The sequence below is a fragment of the Corylus avellana genome, chromosome ca2 (genome assembly GCF_901000735.1).
Source record: "Corylus avellana chromosome ca2, CavTom2PMs-1.0".
Classification (NCBI taxonomy): Eukaryota; Viridiplantae; Streptophyta; class Magnoliopsida; order Fagales; family Betulaceae; genus Corylus; species Corylus avellana.
In genome coordinates, this window is record NC_081542.1 from 19,264,067 (window position 1) to 19,283,557 (window position 19,491).

Genomic DNA, 19,491 nt, shown 5'->3' on the forward strand with positions numbered 1-19,491 from the left:
TGATTTTTTTATTTGAATAGTAGTAAAAAGTAAATGATGTGATATAAAAGTGAATGATGTGATATAAAAAATGAAAAAAATGATAATGTTTTGATGTTGATTTTTTTGAAATTTTCTTTCATGTGAGAAGTACATACTAGACTCTAAAAATGACATATGTAGGTCTCTTAAAATGTGAAATAAATATTTTGTTAATAGCATGTGTTTCTCATATGCTTAAAGGGCACATGTCACCTTTAGAGCCCAATTTCCTATAAATCAATTTGTAGGAAATACTTGTCCCTTTTTTTTGTTGGCCAATTACTAAGTGAACTTGAATCATGAGTTTGGTACTCGGGTAACTCGTTAGTTTACCATTTTCTTAATTTGAAGGGGATTAGAAAAAAGTTATTTAGATTGCTTTAGCCTTCTAACTCGTGATTTTATTGTCATATATGTATTCATATATATTGAGAAAGTCCACCCCCTATTGGATGTACAGAATTCTCAAAGGACAAGGTCTCCCAGGCACACTCCCACTTGATTTGACCGGGTTGCCTTTCCTCAAACAAATGTAACTACTTCACTTTCTTCTACTCATAACAGAGATGCAAACATGTTTGTAGTTTCTTTCATCAACTGACTCATTTCTCTCTCATATTAGTGACCTCACCCGCAACTACCTTAACGGTTCAATCCCTCCGGGATGGGGTTCTTCCACGCATCTGGAAGACATGTACTCTCTCTCTCTCTCTCTCTCTATATATATATATATATATATATATATATATTTTCATGAAGGGATGATTTTAACGTAAGAGTCTTATTGCAGTTCCCTTCTTGGAAACCGGTTAACGGGTTCTATCCCCAAAGAGCTGGCAAACATCACAACTCTCAAAAGCTTGTGAGTTCTGATCATCCATTTGTTTCTATTTGTGAATTTTTTTTATTTTAAGAGTTTTGTAATCGAGGAATAATGCGGTTTTATTATTCGTAGTACGGTGGAGTTCAATCAACTTTCCGGAAATCTTCCTCCAGAGCTTGGCCATATGCCCTCAATAGAAAGATTGTAAGACCTTTTTGAATATTCCCTCTTAGTACAAGAATCTTATCTCTTTTATTTGGTGTGAGAATTCCTGAGGCTGATGTTGTTGTTGTTGATGATGATGATGTTGTTATAGTCTTCTCAGCTCGAATTATTTAACTGGGGAGCTGCCTGATTCATTTGCAGGGTTGATCACATTGAACGACTTGTAAGCTACTCTTTCTTTCTTTCCATAGTAATTTTTTCATATGCCGCAATTAGTTACCAATTTTTACGTTCTCAGATTACGGCCTTGTTTGGCAAATAGTTTTGTATGAAAAAGTGAAAAAATTATGTTTTATAATAATTTAGGGTCACCAAACAAGGCCTACATATGACATTTCTTTCTCCCCCCCCCCTTTTTTTTTTGTTTTTTTAATTCCTTTTGTCCATTCAACGTAATGCAGTCGGATCAGTGACAATCAATTTTCTGGAACGATACCCAATTATATTCAAAACTGGACAAACCTTACAAAATTGTGAGAGCTTTGTTCCTTTTTCTTTTTTATTTGTGTTGAAGGATTTTGTCGTTATTTAGTTATGGTTGTTATGTATTATCCCTCATTAAATCAAATTTTGGTAATAACAGATTTATTCAGGCAAGTGGTTTGAGCGGGCCAATTCCTTCTGGCATTGCTCATTTGGAAAAGCTATCCGACTTGTTAGTATCAACCTTTTATGTCACAACTATAATTAATTTTTAGATGGAATTACATTTGAATTACTTTATTCTTTGTTGAATTTGATATTCAGGAGAATCAGTGACTTGATTGGATCTGGAGAAACTTTTCCACGACTTGATAATCTGACTCAGTTGAAAACATTGTAAGTTAAATGTTTCAATGACATAATTTTCCAACGTACCCAATGTTATGGCTACTTAAGTTAACATAGATATTTTTAATTTTCTTACAGAACATTGAGGAGTTGCAATATTACTGGACAGCTTCCCAAATATCTCGGGAATAGGACAAAGTTGCAAAACTTGTTAGTATAGTATCCACTTTTTCCTCCCTTTTTCTGTTTGCTGGTATTTCAAAAATCCTCTAGAAAATGCTTTTATGCTAATTTATGGATCATTCAGGATTCTTGCATGGCTAAGAATTCATTTTCTTCTCCTTGTGTTGATTGACCTAACCCGACTTAAGAATTCATTTTCTTTTCTGGAGACAGAGTATCTTGAGATTCAACAAAGCCTTCTAGACATTGAACATGATTGTTTTTGACAGGGTCAACTGTGTTTTTTGGTATACCATGAAATGCTCCAGAAAAATTCTTTTTTATAAGATTTTAAACAAAAACCAAAATCATGACCTTCCTTTCCAACCCACTTGCAACTTAAACCAAGGCCGAGGGTCGATCTGAAGATGATTTTTAAGTGATTTAAGAATTGCCTTTTAATTTTGTTTATGACGTTCTTTTATAAAAAACGACTGTCTTTTCTTGTTTTGACAACTTCAATATGTTGTTTGTTTCTAACATTTTTCAGGAAAGGATTGGTTTTTTAAGGTGCTATTTGTTTTCTAATTCATTTAATTATAAATTTTCCTGCAGAGATCTCAGCTTTAACAAACTCAGTGGAGAAATTCCAAGCAGCTTTGCTAGTCTACAAAAGGCAGATTACATGTATGCATTTTAAATTCTCTGTATATTTTCAAATTACAGAAGCATTTTGCATAGATGAGACTGCGATCATTACCACATTTGTGGGGATGAAAAAGGAATAGTTTAATTGTCTGATGTACCAGGCAATCTCAAAATACTGAAGGTTGGCATCCATTTAATGATTTTTCCAATTTACTTCCTAGTTAAAGTTGATCCTCTTTCAAGGGAAATATGTAGCTAAGAGTCCTACCTCTACTTCCTATAATAGGGATGCCATCTCATGTAATTTATAATTGTTAATATGAAATCATCCAAAGCATAAATATTCGTTTAATCATTGGATGTGTTAAAGACAAACTACATAACGATACTAAATTGTTAATATTTTATTTTGTTTAGATACTTAACCGGCAACTTGCTAACTGGAGCAGTGCCTGGTTGGATGCTGAGTGTAGATAACAGCATCAGCATGTAAGCTTCTCTGCCAAATTCTATATATTCAATTTGTTAACAAAACTGTGGATGTATTTTTTTTATTTATTTTTCCTAATCATTACTAATGATAATTGTGCCTTGTACGTTGGCTCTTTTCTGGAACTTAATTTGCCTTTATGAATCAATTTGTTTTTCTTAAACTGAACAAAATTATCTGTGTATGACAACACTTGCTCAATTTGATTGGTTTGAATGTCAAATGTGAAGAAACTTCGACGTATTTAATGTAAATCTTTATCATTAGAAAACTGTGAGATGCTTCACTAATCAATTATGAAAATGAGAGAGTGAAGGCATATCAAAGCTTACAAGGATTAAAAGAAATGTATTGCTTACAAGTTTTAATCATTTCCAAGAATTTCTAGTACTCCTGAGAGTGCAGTTCTAAGTGTAGTCTCTTGGATTGTATAGAATGAAGTATGACAACAATAAAATCTGAATATTATCATCTTTTCCAAGTATAACAAAACATCATGAAAGATAATGGATCATGTTACTTCTTTTGTGTGCAGTGATCTTTCATATAACAAATTTACGGATGGAGAACCAAGTTGTCAAAATAATAGTGTGTAAGACTTCCTTCTAAAAATGTTTGTCTGAATGCAAGCGCTGATGGGCATACTCACTAGGCTTTTCTCTTGTTATTTTCTGCAGGAACTTGTTTTCAAGCTCTTTGACTGGAAATAACTCGTAAGTATCAACTTCATCTATCAAAATCTTATTATATTAACTTTCTTGTGTGTTGCCTTGATATGAGTAAACACAAATCCAATTTTGATCTTAATAATAACTTGCTTTGGACCTTGATTGTTCCAACAGTGGCCTGGTTTCATGTTTGAGAAGCTCTCCTTGTCGTGATCAAAGTAAGTTTGATCAATTGAAAGTAGTGAATATGTTTTCTTCCTTTCCTTTTTTGATGAATATGAATTCTATATGCCTATTTTTTAGTTGTTACTAATTTGTTGTTGCATTTATCCTAGAATTATACAAACTTCATATAAATTGTGGCGGAGCAGTAACCAATGAGAAGACTACATATGAAGCTGATACAGAACCAGGTGGATCTTCAAAGTTCCACAAGAGTCCACAAAACTGGGGATTTAGCAGCACTGGTGACTTCATGGATAACGGTCCAAATGACAATTATATTGTGCAACGTTCATCTAGTCTCTCTGAACTTTACAAGGAAGCACGCATTTCTCCTCTCTCTCTTACTTATTATGCTTTTTGTTTGGGAAATGGAAATTACACAGTAAACCTCCATTTTGCGGAGATAGTGTTCACCGATGATAAAAACTATAGCAACTTGGGAAGGCGTATATTTGATATTTACATTCAGGTAATTATTACAATATACTTCCACTTTCATCTACTCAGCAGTTGCTAACATGAAATTGATGACATAAATGGATTAGAATATTGTAGGGAGAGCGAGTATCGAAGGATTTCAACATTGTAGAGGAGGCTGGTGGAGTGGGAAAGGCAGTAATAAAAAATTTTACTGCTGTCGTGACTAATGATACCTTAGAGATCCGTTTCTACTGGGCTGGGAAGGGGACAACTGATATCCCTGTCAAAGGAGTCTATGGTCCTCTTATTTCAGCTATTTCAGTGGATCCTGGTATTTGATTTGAATCTTTAATTTTAATTTTTTTTATGGTATAATAGATGGATATATTTGTCTTTTTTGTCCACTTTTTATGATTTTATTTTTGTTTTATATTTTTTTAGTTTGATGTGTACTACTTCAAGAAATGATATTCAAAAATCATAATGATGAATAAGAGAATAAAATCCTTGTCTTGTTAATTTTCATTAAAGTATTCCTAATTGTCAGTTTAGACCTCTCGTTTTCATGAATTACTTTTGGTTGGATGATAATTTCTTGCATCAATTACCTTGACAATAATTTTAACATTGTAACTCTTTTTTTTTTTTTTTCTTCAAACAGACTTTATACCACCATCAACTGGTATATCTCTAGGTGCAAAGGTCGGGATTGTTGCTGCTGGTGCTTTTGTTATATTTTTGGTTCTAGGTATCCTCTGGTGGAAATGTTATCTAGGACAGAAAAATAAGATGGAACAAGGTATTTGCAAGGCCATTAATGTTGTTATTATATAGATAAATATTTATTTATGATATGTTCTTTAGATTCTTTGCATGTGTATGTATGTTTGAACACACAACAGGTGCATATGCACACAATACACTTTAAAATGTCTCAAACTATGTGGAATGTCAATAATTTGACATGCTTATGCATCTGACTTGGCATCTTCCTCAGATTTAAAGGGTTTGAACTTGCAAACTGGTACATTCACCTTAAGGCAAATCAAAGCTGCAACAAACAACTTTGATGCTGCAAATAAAATTGGGGAAGGTGGTTTTGGTTCTGTTTATAAGGTATTTGCAAATAAATATTTTCTTTTCATTTAACGTTTCCGATTGTAGTTCTTTCTTTTTGAGGGTTCCTTATTCATAGATGAAAAAAATTTAAGTTTCCCAAATGCAGGGCCTTTTGTTAGATGGCACTATAATTGCAGTCAAACAACTTTCGTCCAAATCAAAGCAAGGGAATCGTGAGTTTGTGAATGAGATAGGCATGATTTCTGCTTTGCAACACCCTAATCTTGTTAAGCTCTATGGATGCTGTATTGAAGGAAATCAATTGTTGCTAGTATACGAGTACATGGAAAATAATAGTCTCGCTCGTGCTTTGTTTGGTAAGCTTTTACCTTAATGCACTTAATTCTTTTTGTTGTGTAGCTATTTTCATTGATAATTAAGATGCATGAGTGCATGGTCATTTACTGTTTTCTATTAATTTAATTGATTGAAGGGCCAGAAGAACATCAGTTGAAATTGGATTGGCCAACAAGACAAAAGATTTGTATTGGTATAGCAAGAGGTTTGGCCTATCTTCATGAGGAATCAAGATTGAAGATTGTTCATAGAGACATCAAGGCTACTAATGTCTTGCTTGATAAAAACCTCAACTCTAAGATATCTGACTTTGGTTTGGCCAAGCTTGATGAAGAAGATAATACCCACATAAGCACCCGAATTGCTGGAACTTAGTGAGTTGTTGTGTATTTATTTAATGTCACAATTTTTCGCATTATCTTTTCTCTTGTTTTCATCCTATGCCAGTATATCCACAGAAATAGAGAAGAAAAAGAAAATTGAAAGTAATTGAATTGTTACTAAAGTTCAATTGTGCCAAAAACTGTCAGCTTGAGAAATTTCATTGTTTGAATTATTTTACAAGCTAACTTGATTACTTCATGGTATTGACCCTACCTGCCATTAAGAACAAAAGGAAAAAAGCAATTAGGATTTATTGCCCTTAATATTAGCAGTTGTACAAATTCACGATTTTACCTATTGTTTTGTGATTTGGCAGTGGATATATGGCACCTGAATATGCAATGCGGGGTCATTTAACCGACAAAGCAGACGTTTATAGTTTTGGAGTTGTTGCATTAGAAATTGTAAGCGGGAGGGTCAACACTAGTTACCGAGCAAAGGTGGAATCTTTCAATCTTCTTGATTGGGTAATTTGAATCTCTTTCTTTCTTGCATTTATTTCTTTTACACTCCTGTTAATTTTTATTTTGCTTGTATTAATTTTATACCTTGCTCCTATCTCCCCGTTTCCAGGCACTGCTTTTAAAAGAGAAAGATAGTCTAATGGAATTGGTTGATCCAAGGTTGGGCTCTAACTACAAGAAAGAAGAGGTTATGGTGATGATCAATGTGGGTCTCTTATGCACTAATGCTTCTGCAGCTGTTAGGCCTACCATGTCTTCAGTGGTGAGCATGCTTGAGGGCAACACTGTTGTTCCAGGGTTGGTATCAGATCCAAGTGTCTCAAATAATGAAATGAAAGAGGCAATGTGGGAGCATTTTCAACAAACTAAAGAACAGAATATGAGTGACAGCCAGAAAGAGAGTGTTTCTTCTTCATTGATACAGAGTACATCAACGGGCCCATGGACTGCTTCTTCTACATCTGGTGTTGATCTATATCCACTCAATTTATATTCTGATTACTTAGAGAAAAGAGCTAATTAGAGAAGTTGAAGGAGCTCGATATCGCAATTTCGTCATTAGTATAAACCTTAATGTCGCAATTGTTTGTTGAATATTTTTCATTTTCATTTTACAAGTTTTCTCGGATTATGACTGTGAAAGAAAAGGCATGATTACATATGTAAGATCCAAGCCTAGACATTAGGTAAACCTGGTCTATATGGATCAAACTCATTAATGTGCTATTATTATTAGTATGGGATATTATTTTAATCTTTTACAGTGTTTTAAATGAAATCCCATTCTTGAAAAAATAAGAATCCGCACTGGTTTTGGGAGTGTGTTTGTCGTAGATAGCATTGGAAAAAGCGGAGGTCTGGCACTATTTTGGACTACGGAGGTAAGGGTTGATATACAAAATTATAGCCGGCGTCATATTAACGCCGTGGTGAAGGAAGATGGAGTGGCTCAAGGGTGGAAATTTACAGGATTTTACGGGCATCCAGAGGTGTTAAAAAGAAAAGAATCATGGACTCTTCTACGACACCTTAGCTCATACCAGCCGTCGGCGTGGTTGAGCATGGGTGACTATAACGAAATCTTAAATGATGAGGAGAAATTTGGAGTCCGCCGACAACCCAGAAGGCAAATGAACGACTTTCGTGATGCTATTGAAGGGAGTAGGTTGGCTGATCTTGGGTTTGTTGGGCCGAAATTTACTTGGAGCAACGATCAACGAGCGGGGCATTTCACGATGGAACGTTTGGATCGAGCTTTGGCAAATGAGGAATGGAAGGAATTGTACCCTTTCCGTAGGGTGGAAGTGTTGGCTGCGTGTGCTTCGGATCATGCACCAATAATGATTTCTTTTCACAAAAATGCGTCGCAAAGGCGTAAAAAGAAATTCATTTTCCGGTATGAGGTAGCTTGGCACAAATGTACAACCCACAAAGAAGTGATTAAGAAGGTGTGGAGGGTAAAAGAAAATAACAGAGGTGCTTGGTACTCGGTCTTGAATAAATTGGAGAAATGCAAAAATTCTCTTATCCAATGGAAGAAGGAGAATAAAAGCCAATCCGAAGATATCCTCAAACAGACTACAACTAAACTCCTGGAGCTGCAGGGTGAGGAGGAAGAATGGGAGCTAGATGAGATTAAAAATCTCCAATCGATGGCAAATGGCATATTGGAAGAGGAAGAGATGAAGTGGCAACAACGAGCAAAAGTAGATTGGCTCAAGCATGGGGATAAAAATTCCAAATATTTCCATGCTTGTGCCACTCAGAGGAGACGTGCCAACAAAATTTCAAGCATCATTGATGCTGAGGGGATCACATGTGATTCTCCAGAGTCTGTCGCAGAAGCTTTTCTATCATATTTTCGGGGGGTACTCTCCACATCAAGTCCTACAGGGGTGGAAGAAGCTCTGGCGGTGGTGCCTAGGAGAATTACGGACCAGATGAATGTTGATTTGGAGAGAGAGATTTCTATAGAAGAGGTCAGTTTGGCGCTAAGCCAAATGGCGCCTTTAAAATCCCCAGGACCTGATGGCTTTCCTGCGGGATTTTTTCAAGATAATTGGGCTGTAGTGGGTACGGAGGTATTTTCGGCTTTACAATATTTTTTCTCATCTGGTGTTATTTTTCCAACAATTAATTCCACTTTCATTGCTCTTGTTCCCAAAAAATCTAACCCCTCTATGGTATCAGATTTTCGACCCATATCTTTATGCAATGTTTTGTATAAAATTCTTTCTAAGGTTTGGCGAACAGGTTGAAAATTCTACTCCCTAATATTATATCGAGCAATCAATCTGCTTTCATACCGGGTAGACTGATCTCAGACAATATTTTAGTGGCCTATGAAACTCTGCACACTATGCATTCTAGGATGTATGGTCGTGTGGGTTACATGGCCCTAAAACTCGATATGAGCAAAGCGTACGACCGGGTGGAGTGGTTGTTTTTGGAAAAGGTGATGAAAAAGATGGGTTTCTCTGACAAATGGGTGAGCATGGTAATGCAATGTGTTACAACAGTGAATTACTCCATCCTTATCAACGGTGAGCCAGTGGGAAAATTCACTCCAACAAGAGGAATTCGTCAGGGGGATCCTCTCTCACCATACCTATTTATTCTTTGTGCGGAAGTTCTCAGCGCCCAGTTAAAGCATGCAGAATGTACTGGATTACTTGGTGGGGTCCCAACGTCGCCGAGGGGTATGCGGATAAATCACCTATTTTTTGCGGATGATAGCCTACTTTTCTGTAAAGCTACACCGCAGGATTGGGGGATTCTGGCGAATTTATTGGACTCTTACGAACGTGCATCAGGACAACGGTTGAATAAAGACAAAACTGCGGTATTTTTTAGCAGAAATACAACTCAACCTGTACGTGATGGTATGTTGTCTCTTTTGGGGATCCCGGCGTCACAACGTTATGACACTTACTTAGGATTACCTGCGCTTGTGGGAAAATCTCGAGTAAGGGAATTCCATTTTTTGACGGAGAAGGTGAAAAGGAGAGTTACCGATTGGAAGACGAATTTTCTCTCTCAAGCGGGAAAGGAGGTCTTATTAAAGGCGGTGGTGCAGGCAATTCCTACGTATTGTATGAGCATATTTTTGCTCCCAAAAGAGCTGTGTAAGGAGTTGAACAAATTGATGCAACAATTCTGGTGGGGGCACTCTGAGAATAATAAAAAAATTCATTGGATGAGTTGGGATAAAATGAGTTTAGCTAAATCTAAAGGTGGATTGGGTTTTAGAGACATTATATGTTTTAATAAAGCTATGCTGGCAAAACAAAGCTGGAGAATTATACAAAATCCGGAGAGCTTGGCGGCAAAGATTATTGAAGCAAAATATTTTCCCCGGGGATCTTTTATGTCAGCCATGGTCGGAAATAAGCCTTCTTATGCTTGGCGTAGTATTATCGCGGGTCGGGAGCTATTTCAGGAAGGGATCTTTTGGAGAATTGGAGATGGGCGTTCTGTGTCTATTTGGAAAGATAAGTGGATTCCAAGACCGACAACATTTTCAATCCAATCACCCTGCACAATTCTATCTGAAGAAGCAATGGTTGCGGAGCTTTTAGATGCAAATCCGGTCAAGTGGAATGAGAAACTGATTCGGGACATTTTTGGGGCTGAGGAGGCCGAGATCATTTGTAATATTCCCATTAGTAGCTACCATCATAAGGATAAACTGATATGGCATGGCACAAGTTCTGGAGAATTTTCCGTCAAAAGTGCTTATCATATTGAAAAGGAGCGTCAAGAGAGGAACAAAGGAGAGAGCTCCAACCAAGGCAGAGGTCAAGCGGTATGGAAGACCATCTGGAGCTTGAAGGTACCAAATTCTTCAAAAGTTTTTTTATGGAGAGCTTGCAAGAATATCCTCCCCACTAAAGATAACCTGAAAAGAAGAGGAATCATTGATGATGAGTTGTGCATTTTCTGCTGTCAAGAGAAGGAAACGGCACACCACATATTATGGGCGTGTCCATCGGCACAAGATGTTTGGGGTTCCAGTAATCACAAGCTTCAAAAGTGCAAATGGAATTGCAGTAATTTCATTGATTTTTTTGAAGAAATGGCGCTATGCCTAAATAGGGAGGACCTGGATCTTTTCGCTATAACTTCTAGAGGAATTTGGCAACGTCGCAATTCTATTGTGCATGGGGGTGAATTCTCACATCCAACGACTGTGGCAAATCTGGCGAGAGAGGGGCTGACGCAATACACTCAGGCAAATGCTAAGGAATCGGTCCTGGTAGTAGATAATATTGTTGGGACGGGATTGAAGTGGCAAGCTCCTCCACTTGGATTTTACAAGGCAAATTGGGATATTGCTCTATCTTCGGATAGGAAGTGGATGGGTATAGGAGTCATTATCAGAGATGAAGGTGGATGGGTGCTTACAGCTAAAAATAAAACCATTGGGGCAATTTATGAATCGACTGTTGGGGAAGCTTTGGCAGCTCTACACGTAGCCGAACTATGCCGAGATTTGGGTTTTTTTGATGTAATTTTGGAAGGCGATTCATTATTGGTTGTCAAGGCCATTGGGGAGACATAACAAAATTGGCTTCGAGGTGGGCATTTAGTGGAAGATACCAAGCTAGTTCTAAAATCCCTCCGTCAATGGAAGATTAGCCATATTAAGCGAGAGGCTAATGAAGCGGCTCATAGCTTGGCGAAGGAGGGATCGAGGGTATCAAGGGATAATTTGTGGATTGAGGAGACTCCTACATGTATTTCCAATATTGTTCTTTTAGAGCTTAATGCTCTTTCTTTATAGAGCTAATGAATGCTCTTGTATTCTTTTTTCATCTATGAATGAAGAGTATCCAGTTTTCTTTCAAAAAAAAAAAAAAACCAAGCAATTCTTGACGAATGATAAGCACTAATGAATTTCAAAACAAATCCAACGAGGAGAAGAACCGATCTCCGGTTCTAAAACCTTACGAAGATGAGCAATGATTATTTGATTTAAATGGAGGTTGAATAGATGAAGTCAAAGTTTGAACTTAGGACCTCAGCTCTTATAGACTGATATCATAATAAATTTAATGATTTAATCAACATTTTAATAGTTAGTAATTTAATTGAAGCCCTTCATATTTCTGATGTTGATGTCTCATTTCTTCTAGTTCTTCATTTTGTTTTTGTTTTTTTGTTTTGTTTTTTTTTTGTCATTTCAAGTAGCTAGCTAGCTAGGTTCAAGCAATCGTGGGAAAAAATGGTTATGATAAAATCACCTTTGCAATGGTTAGTATGTATCTTCTACGACATCATCAAACTCCAACACTATCTCAACATCCAAGTCAAAGATCTGTTCTGTTAAGTGATATACTACCGTTGTTGATATTGTGCAGAAGGTAATTAACCATTCAAATATTATTGTTATAGTTTAATTAATTCAAATGTATAGATAAACTAGATATTATTCAAATGTATAGATATATAGCTAGATATAGTTTGTTTGAATTTAAACTATTTTTAGATTGGTTACATGATCTATTAATTGTACGTGTTGATATCAATACAATTATTCAATCTCAGAAGATTTCATGGTATCAGCAAATATCAACTAACAGAACAGATCTTTGATTTGGCTGTTGAGATAGTGTTGGAGTGTGATGATGCGGTAGAAGATATATTGTTAACAGGAGCATGATTTGAGTTATTGAAATGATTAATATTGTTTTGCGGGGTGATTATGTATTTGATTATTGCTTGCTATCATCTCCACTGCCGATAGCCAACTATACTTGGGGCGCATTTTGAAAAATGAGAGATGAGAGAATGACCCGAGAAGGAAATTAATCATTTTCCGTTTCACAATGGTGCAAGGAGCACCTGACCGGCGTTTTTTTTTTTTTTTACCAGTAGGAAAGTAGGAATATTCAACCAAAACTCGAGAAAATAGCTCCCATTTTTTTTTTTTTTGGGTCGCTGAATAAGACGGACCTGGCTTGCCCGTAGTTAAGCGTTTGACAAAATCAAAGTTTGCCTTTAAAATTGTCTTTTGTTTTTTTTTTTTTTTAAAAAAAACGACAACTCATTACTTGCCATTTGAAAATGAAAATTTTCAACATCTTCAAATCACAATTTTTTTTTAAAAATCAATCTCAAACAATTCATACTCTCAGTATAATAGAACTATATATGGTCTAACTGGCTTGACTATTAATGAACCATATAACCCGTATAATTATAATTTTTTATTTTTAAGAAAAATTAATTATGTAGTGATCTTGAGGTATACATTTTATCAAATCACGGCTTAAATTGTACTGATTTACTACATAAATTTCTAATTGTTATCAAATAAACCATTATGTTCAATTTCAAATATTACAAAAATAAAAAATATGAACATAAGTGATCACCCTAAGTGTGAGGGTGCTGGTTGCTCGGACCACCGGACAGGTGGGATTGGCTGCTAGTCGATCAAAAGTAACCCTTTTGTGAGAAAAAAAATGGTAAATCAAATATATAATAATTACTTTTCCTCACAATAACAGAATATTATTATTCAGTTCAGTAAATCAATTCCTACCAATTGGGAATATACAACTCATTCTTTAAAATATACAACGTTAATACGTGAAAAATACATATTTTTTAAAAATTAATTTTAGAGATATTGTCATTATTTACCTCCATATGTTGCTTTTAAAATTACTATTGGATTAAAATTTAATAAAGATATCATAAATTTAATCTAATTTTATAGGTGTGAGGAATTAGGTACAAAAAAGTGAGAATATGTGTAGCTTTATCATTTTTTAAATGATTTGTGCTTCTCATGTACTTTTTTTTTTTTAATAACATTAATTAATAAGATACCATATTTGCTGCCTCACGTCCCAGACCAAAAAAGACTTATTGATTGGTGTGGGATGGTTTCGTTAGCATATATATATATATATATATATATATATATATTAAAGGACGTGCTAATCAGATTCACTAAATCAGAAATAGTACAACTATTTTCCTGTTTAAGCTTAGATAATTACACAGTATTTTATTTTTTTTTGTTAAAGAGAAAACATTATATACTCATTTCACTACAAAAAAACCTTCTGATAAGTAACAACACATTAGTAACGAGTCAATAGGCTCGACACATTGCTAAATGTTAGTAACGTGTGCAACGTGTTACTAATTTGGATGTTACTAAATTCCTATTAGTAATGTGTCAGCTTCTGACATGTTACTAAATTTTAGTAACGTGTCAATTTGACACATTACTAAAGTTTAAAAAATTAGTAAAAAAAAAATAATTTTTTTTTTCAAATTTATTTCCAGAATTTGAACGAGTAGTACTCTTAGGCCTGCAAGTTGTGATTTTTCATTAAAAATAATTTCAAAGCCTTTACTATGATCCCAAGCCAAACTCTTGCTGCTTTTTGTGGGTCTCGAATCTCGGCTGCCCATTTTCCCCACGGTCTCTGCCTTACTCCTCTATAGTGTCTTGGGTCAACAATACTCATGTAATTAATAAAAGAAACTAAACAAGTTGCAAATAATGAATTAATTTGAAAATTAAGAAAAGAAACTAAACAAGTTGCAAATAATGAATTAATTTGAAAGAGATAAAAAGATTAGAAAAATCAGAAAAATTAACCATAAAAATCATAAAAATTACCCATTAGAGTATACGATCTTCGTTCCCCGGCCAAGTGGATTCAACCTGAAAAATCAAACCAAACCAACCAGAAAATCAGACCCAGAAAAATTTCAAACACCCAAACCCAGCAGCAAAATCCAAACCCAGCAGAAAAATTTCAAACACCCAAATCCAGCAGAAAAATTTTTCTTCTATTTTTCATTTTCTTCTTATCTTCTCTTCCTTTTCTCTTCTCCTTTTCTTTTTCTTCTTCCCATTTGAGAGAAGAGAGAACTGCCATGGGGGTATAGGGGGCGTGAGAGCAAAAGAGAGAAGAAAAAAGAAGAAAGAAAAAGTGCGGCAGGGAGGAAGAAAAAAGAGGGAAGGAAAAAGAAAAAGAGAAAAAGAGGGAACCAGCTGGCGTATGTTTCCAATGCCCGTTGGTAACGTGTCAAATTTGACATATTACTACAGTTTTCAATTTTTTTTTATTTTTTTTATTTTTTATTTTATTTTATTTTTTTTCAGTTTTCGAATTAGTAACGTGTCAAATTTGACATGTTACCATTTAGTGACATGTCAACTTTAACACGTTTCAATTTAGTAACTTGTCAACTTTGACACGTTACTAAAGACTTCGTATTTTTATTTTTATTTATTTTTATTATTATTTTTTTTTTTTAGTTTTCAAATTAGTAAAATTTAACACATTACCATTTAGTAACATGTTACTAAAGTTTTCGAATTTTTTTAATTTTATTATTATTATTATTATACTATGATTTTATTTTATTTTATTTTATTCAGTTTTCAAATTGGTAATGTGTCAAATTTGACACTTTACCATTTAGTAACGTGTCAACTTTGACACATTACTAAAGTTTTCGAATTTTTATATTTTTTTTCCAGTTTTTGAATTAGTAAGTAACATGTCAAATTTGACACGTTACCATTTAGTAACGTGGGTAAAGTAATACGTTATTAAAAAATTTAGTAACGTGTCACAAACTGGCACGTTACTAAATGGTAACATGGTGAAAACTAATGAACAATACACACATTACTAATACTACATTTTTTTGTAGTGTTTATTGATAAAAGGTCGCGAGCAAGAACTCTTACAACCAGAGTAAAAAGCTATGAAGCAAATCATAGCTGAAGCTAAACTTATAGTCATCAACCAATTAGGCCAAACAAAGGCAACAACATCTGCTAACCCAAGAGTACTATTCATCAGGTTTAAGATCAAATCTGTACCAAATAGACACCATCTAATACATAAGTAGCGCTTATTGCTTGGCCCTGAGAGCAAAGAACCCCCATGCCGAAAATCATCCTTCTCGACTCGACAACCAGAATAACGTTCACATCCACAACCCAAAGGTCTGGACCAAAAGCAAAACGAGCAGATCATAGAGGGAGGACAAAGCCTTATTACAAACAAAAAAAAGGAAAGAAAAAATGTACAGGGAAATAAAATAGGAAAGTAAAAAACAATTACATGGAAAACAAAAATACAACAAAAGGAAGCCCACAATAGAGGGAAAATAACAGGAGAAGCACACAAAGCGGATGACAGTAGCCGGAAGAAGGCCGATCGTGTGCTGGCCGAAAACCGACACGGAGGGTGGCGTTAGAAGTTCATCGCTAGGGGACGCGTGAAAAGACCCAGCAGCTGACGGTGAATGGCAAAGCAGGGGTGGAGGAGATCGGCGGTGCATTCAAAGAAACTGGAGGGAGAGTTGGAGTGAATCCTCTAGGAGCGGCACCCACAAAGTGTGTCAAACAATCAAAAACAACATGAAACAAACACAAACACAACGAGAAGCAAACGACAAATAACAGACAAAAACAGGAAAGGAGAAAAGCCATAAAAACAGAACATAATCAAACTACAGCCGGAGCGACGGATCTGGTGCGAAAGGTGGGATGGACACTGATGGATCCAGAGAGTAGGAAAGTGGGGCACGTGTTGAGGTGGATCAAACGGAGGAAGGGCGATCGAGCGGAGGCAAGTTGACCAAAGCCAAGCCTGTGTTAGGAAATTAATCCTATTTCCCAAGACCCGTGAGATGCGAAAAATAAGAAGAATGCGGAATAACAAAGATAAGCAATTACACACGACACAAAGATTTAAGTAGTTCGGCTTAACAAGCCTACATCCACTGTCGGAGACGACCCAGAGAAAATTCACTATCAAAAGATGAGTACAAGAGAGTAACAGGGCGAGAAAACCACTCAAATCCAAAGCCCCTAATACACCAAATTCTCACTTTGCCCAAATGAGAATAATAACAAAAAGGGAAAAAAAAAAACTCTCTTTCTTGCTCTCACTTTTTCTCTCTATTGTTGGCTCACCAAAAGACAAAGCAAATATTACTTTGATTTTTGCACTCCTCATTGCTGCACAGCACTTGCCTTTATATAGGAGCATATAGTCGGTGCTTTTTTCCTACTAAAAGTCCAACAAGGAAACCCACTTCCATGTAGGACAAAGACTCCAACTCCAACTATGAAAAAGGAACTCCAAACCTTGTATAACACAACAAAACCTCTTGGGTCCCACCCCTAGATTCAAGGCACACGTTCCCAACAGCCTGACCCAAACAAGGTGCGGCAAAGACAGATGGCGGTGGAAAAAGATGGCACAGTAGAGAATAGCTATGTGGGAACATCGGCAAAGAGAGAAGGGCAAAACGCCAAAGAACAAGACAAAAATGAAAAGGGGAGGCATAGAAGGAGGAAAACCGCACAAGCTGAAGGGGGATGGAGTAGGCAACGGAGCTAGAGGCATCAAGTAAATAGGCTAACTCACCATACGGAGAGGGCGGGGGGAGGAGGGAGGCATCCAACGGCTGTCCCTCCTCCCTAAACCTAGGTTTACCTTACCTATGCGGGGCTCTAGAGAAAGAGCTAATACACATTTCCTTTTTAATACCTTGTAAAAGACTAGTAATATAGTACTACTATTCTTCAAGATAATTACATTCTAATTAAGCTTTGATACATTATTAATCAACTTTAAATCTACATAGATGACAAAACATTTTAATGTTATTAATTCAAGTTTGTGAATAAAAATGCAAATTAATGTGATTTTACTCGCCATGATTGGTGCTGATGTGGCGTTCCATCAAATTTTGGACGAAATTTTTACGGAGGTACCCTCTCCATCTTTAGACAAACCAGAGATACCTACTGTGATAAAAAGTGAACCCTAGAGAGAAAAAAAATAAAGAAGTTAAACCATAGGGGTGAATAAGATATTTAACCCTAATTATATTATTATTATTTTGTTTTGAATAGGTTTGAGATTTAAATAAATCTACTAATAGTAGAATACCCTAGAAATTTCCGTCAATATAAATTCATATGGACATATGTTTTTGGGGAAACTTTATAAAATCTCCATAAACTTCCACTCGTTTTGACGCTACTCCTCTAAAGTTTAAAAACTCTCAATTCAAGGTATCGAACTTTTAATTTCTTTCAATTATCACATTTCGTTAAAATTTGTCAAAATTCCCAAAATACCTTTATATATATATATATATATTTTTTTTTTTACAAAAAAAAAATTGTAAAATGTTGCAAAAATAGTGCAAAGATATGTTTTTATTAAAAAAAATAAAAATAAAATTCTGAATCTTTTCAATTTTATTTTATTTTTTATAATAAAAAAACATGAGTGTTTTGGAAATTTTAACAATATTTAACATAAAATTCTAACGAAATTGGGTAATTGAAAGAAATTGAAAGTTTAATACTTTAATTCTGAATTTTTTAACTTCGAATGGTGCTTTCATGGGGGTTTTGTGAAGTTTCCACCTTTTTTTTTTATTTTTTTTTTTTCATATAGATTTACTAATGGCCATCCATCTTAATTGCTTTTCATTTAATTATAAATTAGAATCGTCATTTCGTTATTGTCATTATGAGTAATGATATAAGTAGGATTAGAGTCCTAGAGTCATCTCAAATGTGATGTGGCATTTAAAACTATCATTAAATTTGAGATGATCATTATTGAATTTTAATTTGTTAGCAATTTTAAATGCTACATTTGAGGTTTGAACTATTCATTATTGAAACCTTTTTCTTTTACAATCTCATCTCATATGATTGATATCGTTCTAACTTTTAGAGTATTATTACATATGAAACGTAAGTTGTTTGAAGAAGGAAGGGGAACGAATGCGAAGTCACCATTAAATACTAGGTTTAAAGGCGTAGGTTGTCCTTATGGAACAGTTCCGATTAGAAGAGTCAATAAAGATGACTTAGAAAGAGCCAAAATGCATCCGACAAATATTGATGAAGAACCTGGACATAATGTAAGTTTTATTTCTTGTGCCCCGAAACAAAAAATATTATTATTATTATTCTTATTATTATTATTAGTATTTTGTCAATTAATCTACCATATCATTATCATGTTACATGGTAAAACTGGCTTGCATTGGCTGGTTTGGGGTGGCCGCAACATACCCCAGGCCAAATGGTCCAATTTTTTTTTTAATAATAATAATTTAATTTAATTTTTAATGTTCTTAATCATTTTAATTTTAATTTTAATTTTTTAATTATGTATATGGACACATGTCGAGTTTTTAGGAGCGCTGACGTGGATTTCCGTCAAATTTTGGATGAAAGTTAGATGGAAGTACCATGTCCATCTTTTCGAATAACCGAGGTACCACATGTGATAAAAACGAAAACCTATTGGAAAAAAATAAAGATGTTAAACCACATGGGGGTCAAAGGTATTTACCCCTTAAAATAATATTGAACTTTTACCAACATTGAATTCTAATTTAACACCCTTATAATTCACTACAAAAAACAGGATGGTTACTGACGTGTCAAACAGTAACTAAATTTTGCCACGTCTGTAATTATTGACGTGCCGAAAGTGGCATGTCAACAAATTTTTTTATGACGTGTTGAATATGAAACGTCAATATATATTGACGTGTCACATTCAACACGTCAGGATTTCCTGACGTGTAAATATTTGACACGTTGGGAAATTTAAATTCAATTTAATTTTTAAAAATTTTATTTAAATAAATTAATATTTAAATATTTATATTATATATTTCTGACGTGCTAAAACCAGCACGTCAGTATTTCTTTTCTTTTCTTTATATATATTTTTTTTATATCATATT

General features: G+C 34.9%; 1 protein-coding gene across 1 annotated transcript; it reads left to right on the forward strand.

The window, feature by feature from the left end:
- Positions 1–62: 62 nt before the first annotated feature.
- LOC132171497 (probable leucine-rich repeat receptor-like serine/threonine-protein kinase At3g14840) lies at positions 63–7,476 on the forward strand. The gene is made up of 22 exons (XM_059582821.1): positions 63–553; positions 644–715; positions 812–883; positions 977–1,048; positions 1,161–1,232; positions 1,471–1,542; positions 1,653–1,724; positions 1,817–1,888; positions 1,979–2,050; positions 2,618–2,689; positions 3,068–3,139; positions 3,676–3,732; positions 3,818–3,853; positions 3,983–4,026; positions 4,144–4,502; positions 4,589–4,784; positions 5,115–5,252; positions 5,451–5,569; positions 5,679–5,889; positions 6,006–6,243; positions 6,570–6,720; positions 6,827–7,476. The coding sequence occupies exons 1-22, from the start codon at positions 435–437 to the stop codon at positions 7,238–7,240; spliced, it is 2,802 nt and encodes a 933-aa protein (XP_059438804.1). The 5' UTR covers positions 63–434; the 3' UTR covers positions 7,241–7,476.
- Positions 7,477–19,491: the final 12,015 nt, after the last annotated feature.

Coding starts and splice junctions, on each gene's coding strand:
- LOC132171497 (XM_059582821.1), top strand. CDS start 435: ATGTATTCATATATATTGAGAAAGTCCACCCCCTATTGGATGTACAGA. Junction 554..643: donor TTGCCTTTCCTCAAACAAAT/GTAACTACTTCA, acceptor CTCTCATATTAG/TGACCTCACCCGCAACTACC. Junction 884..976: donor ATCACAACTCTCAAAAGCTT/GTGAGTTCTGAT, acceptor TATTATTCGTAG/TACGGTGGAGTTCAATCAAC.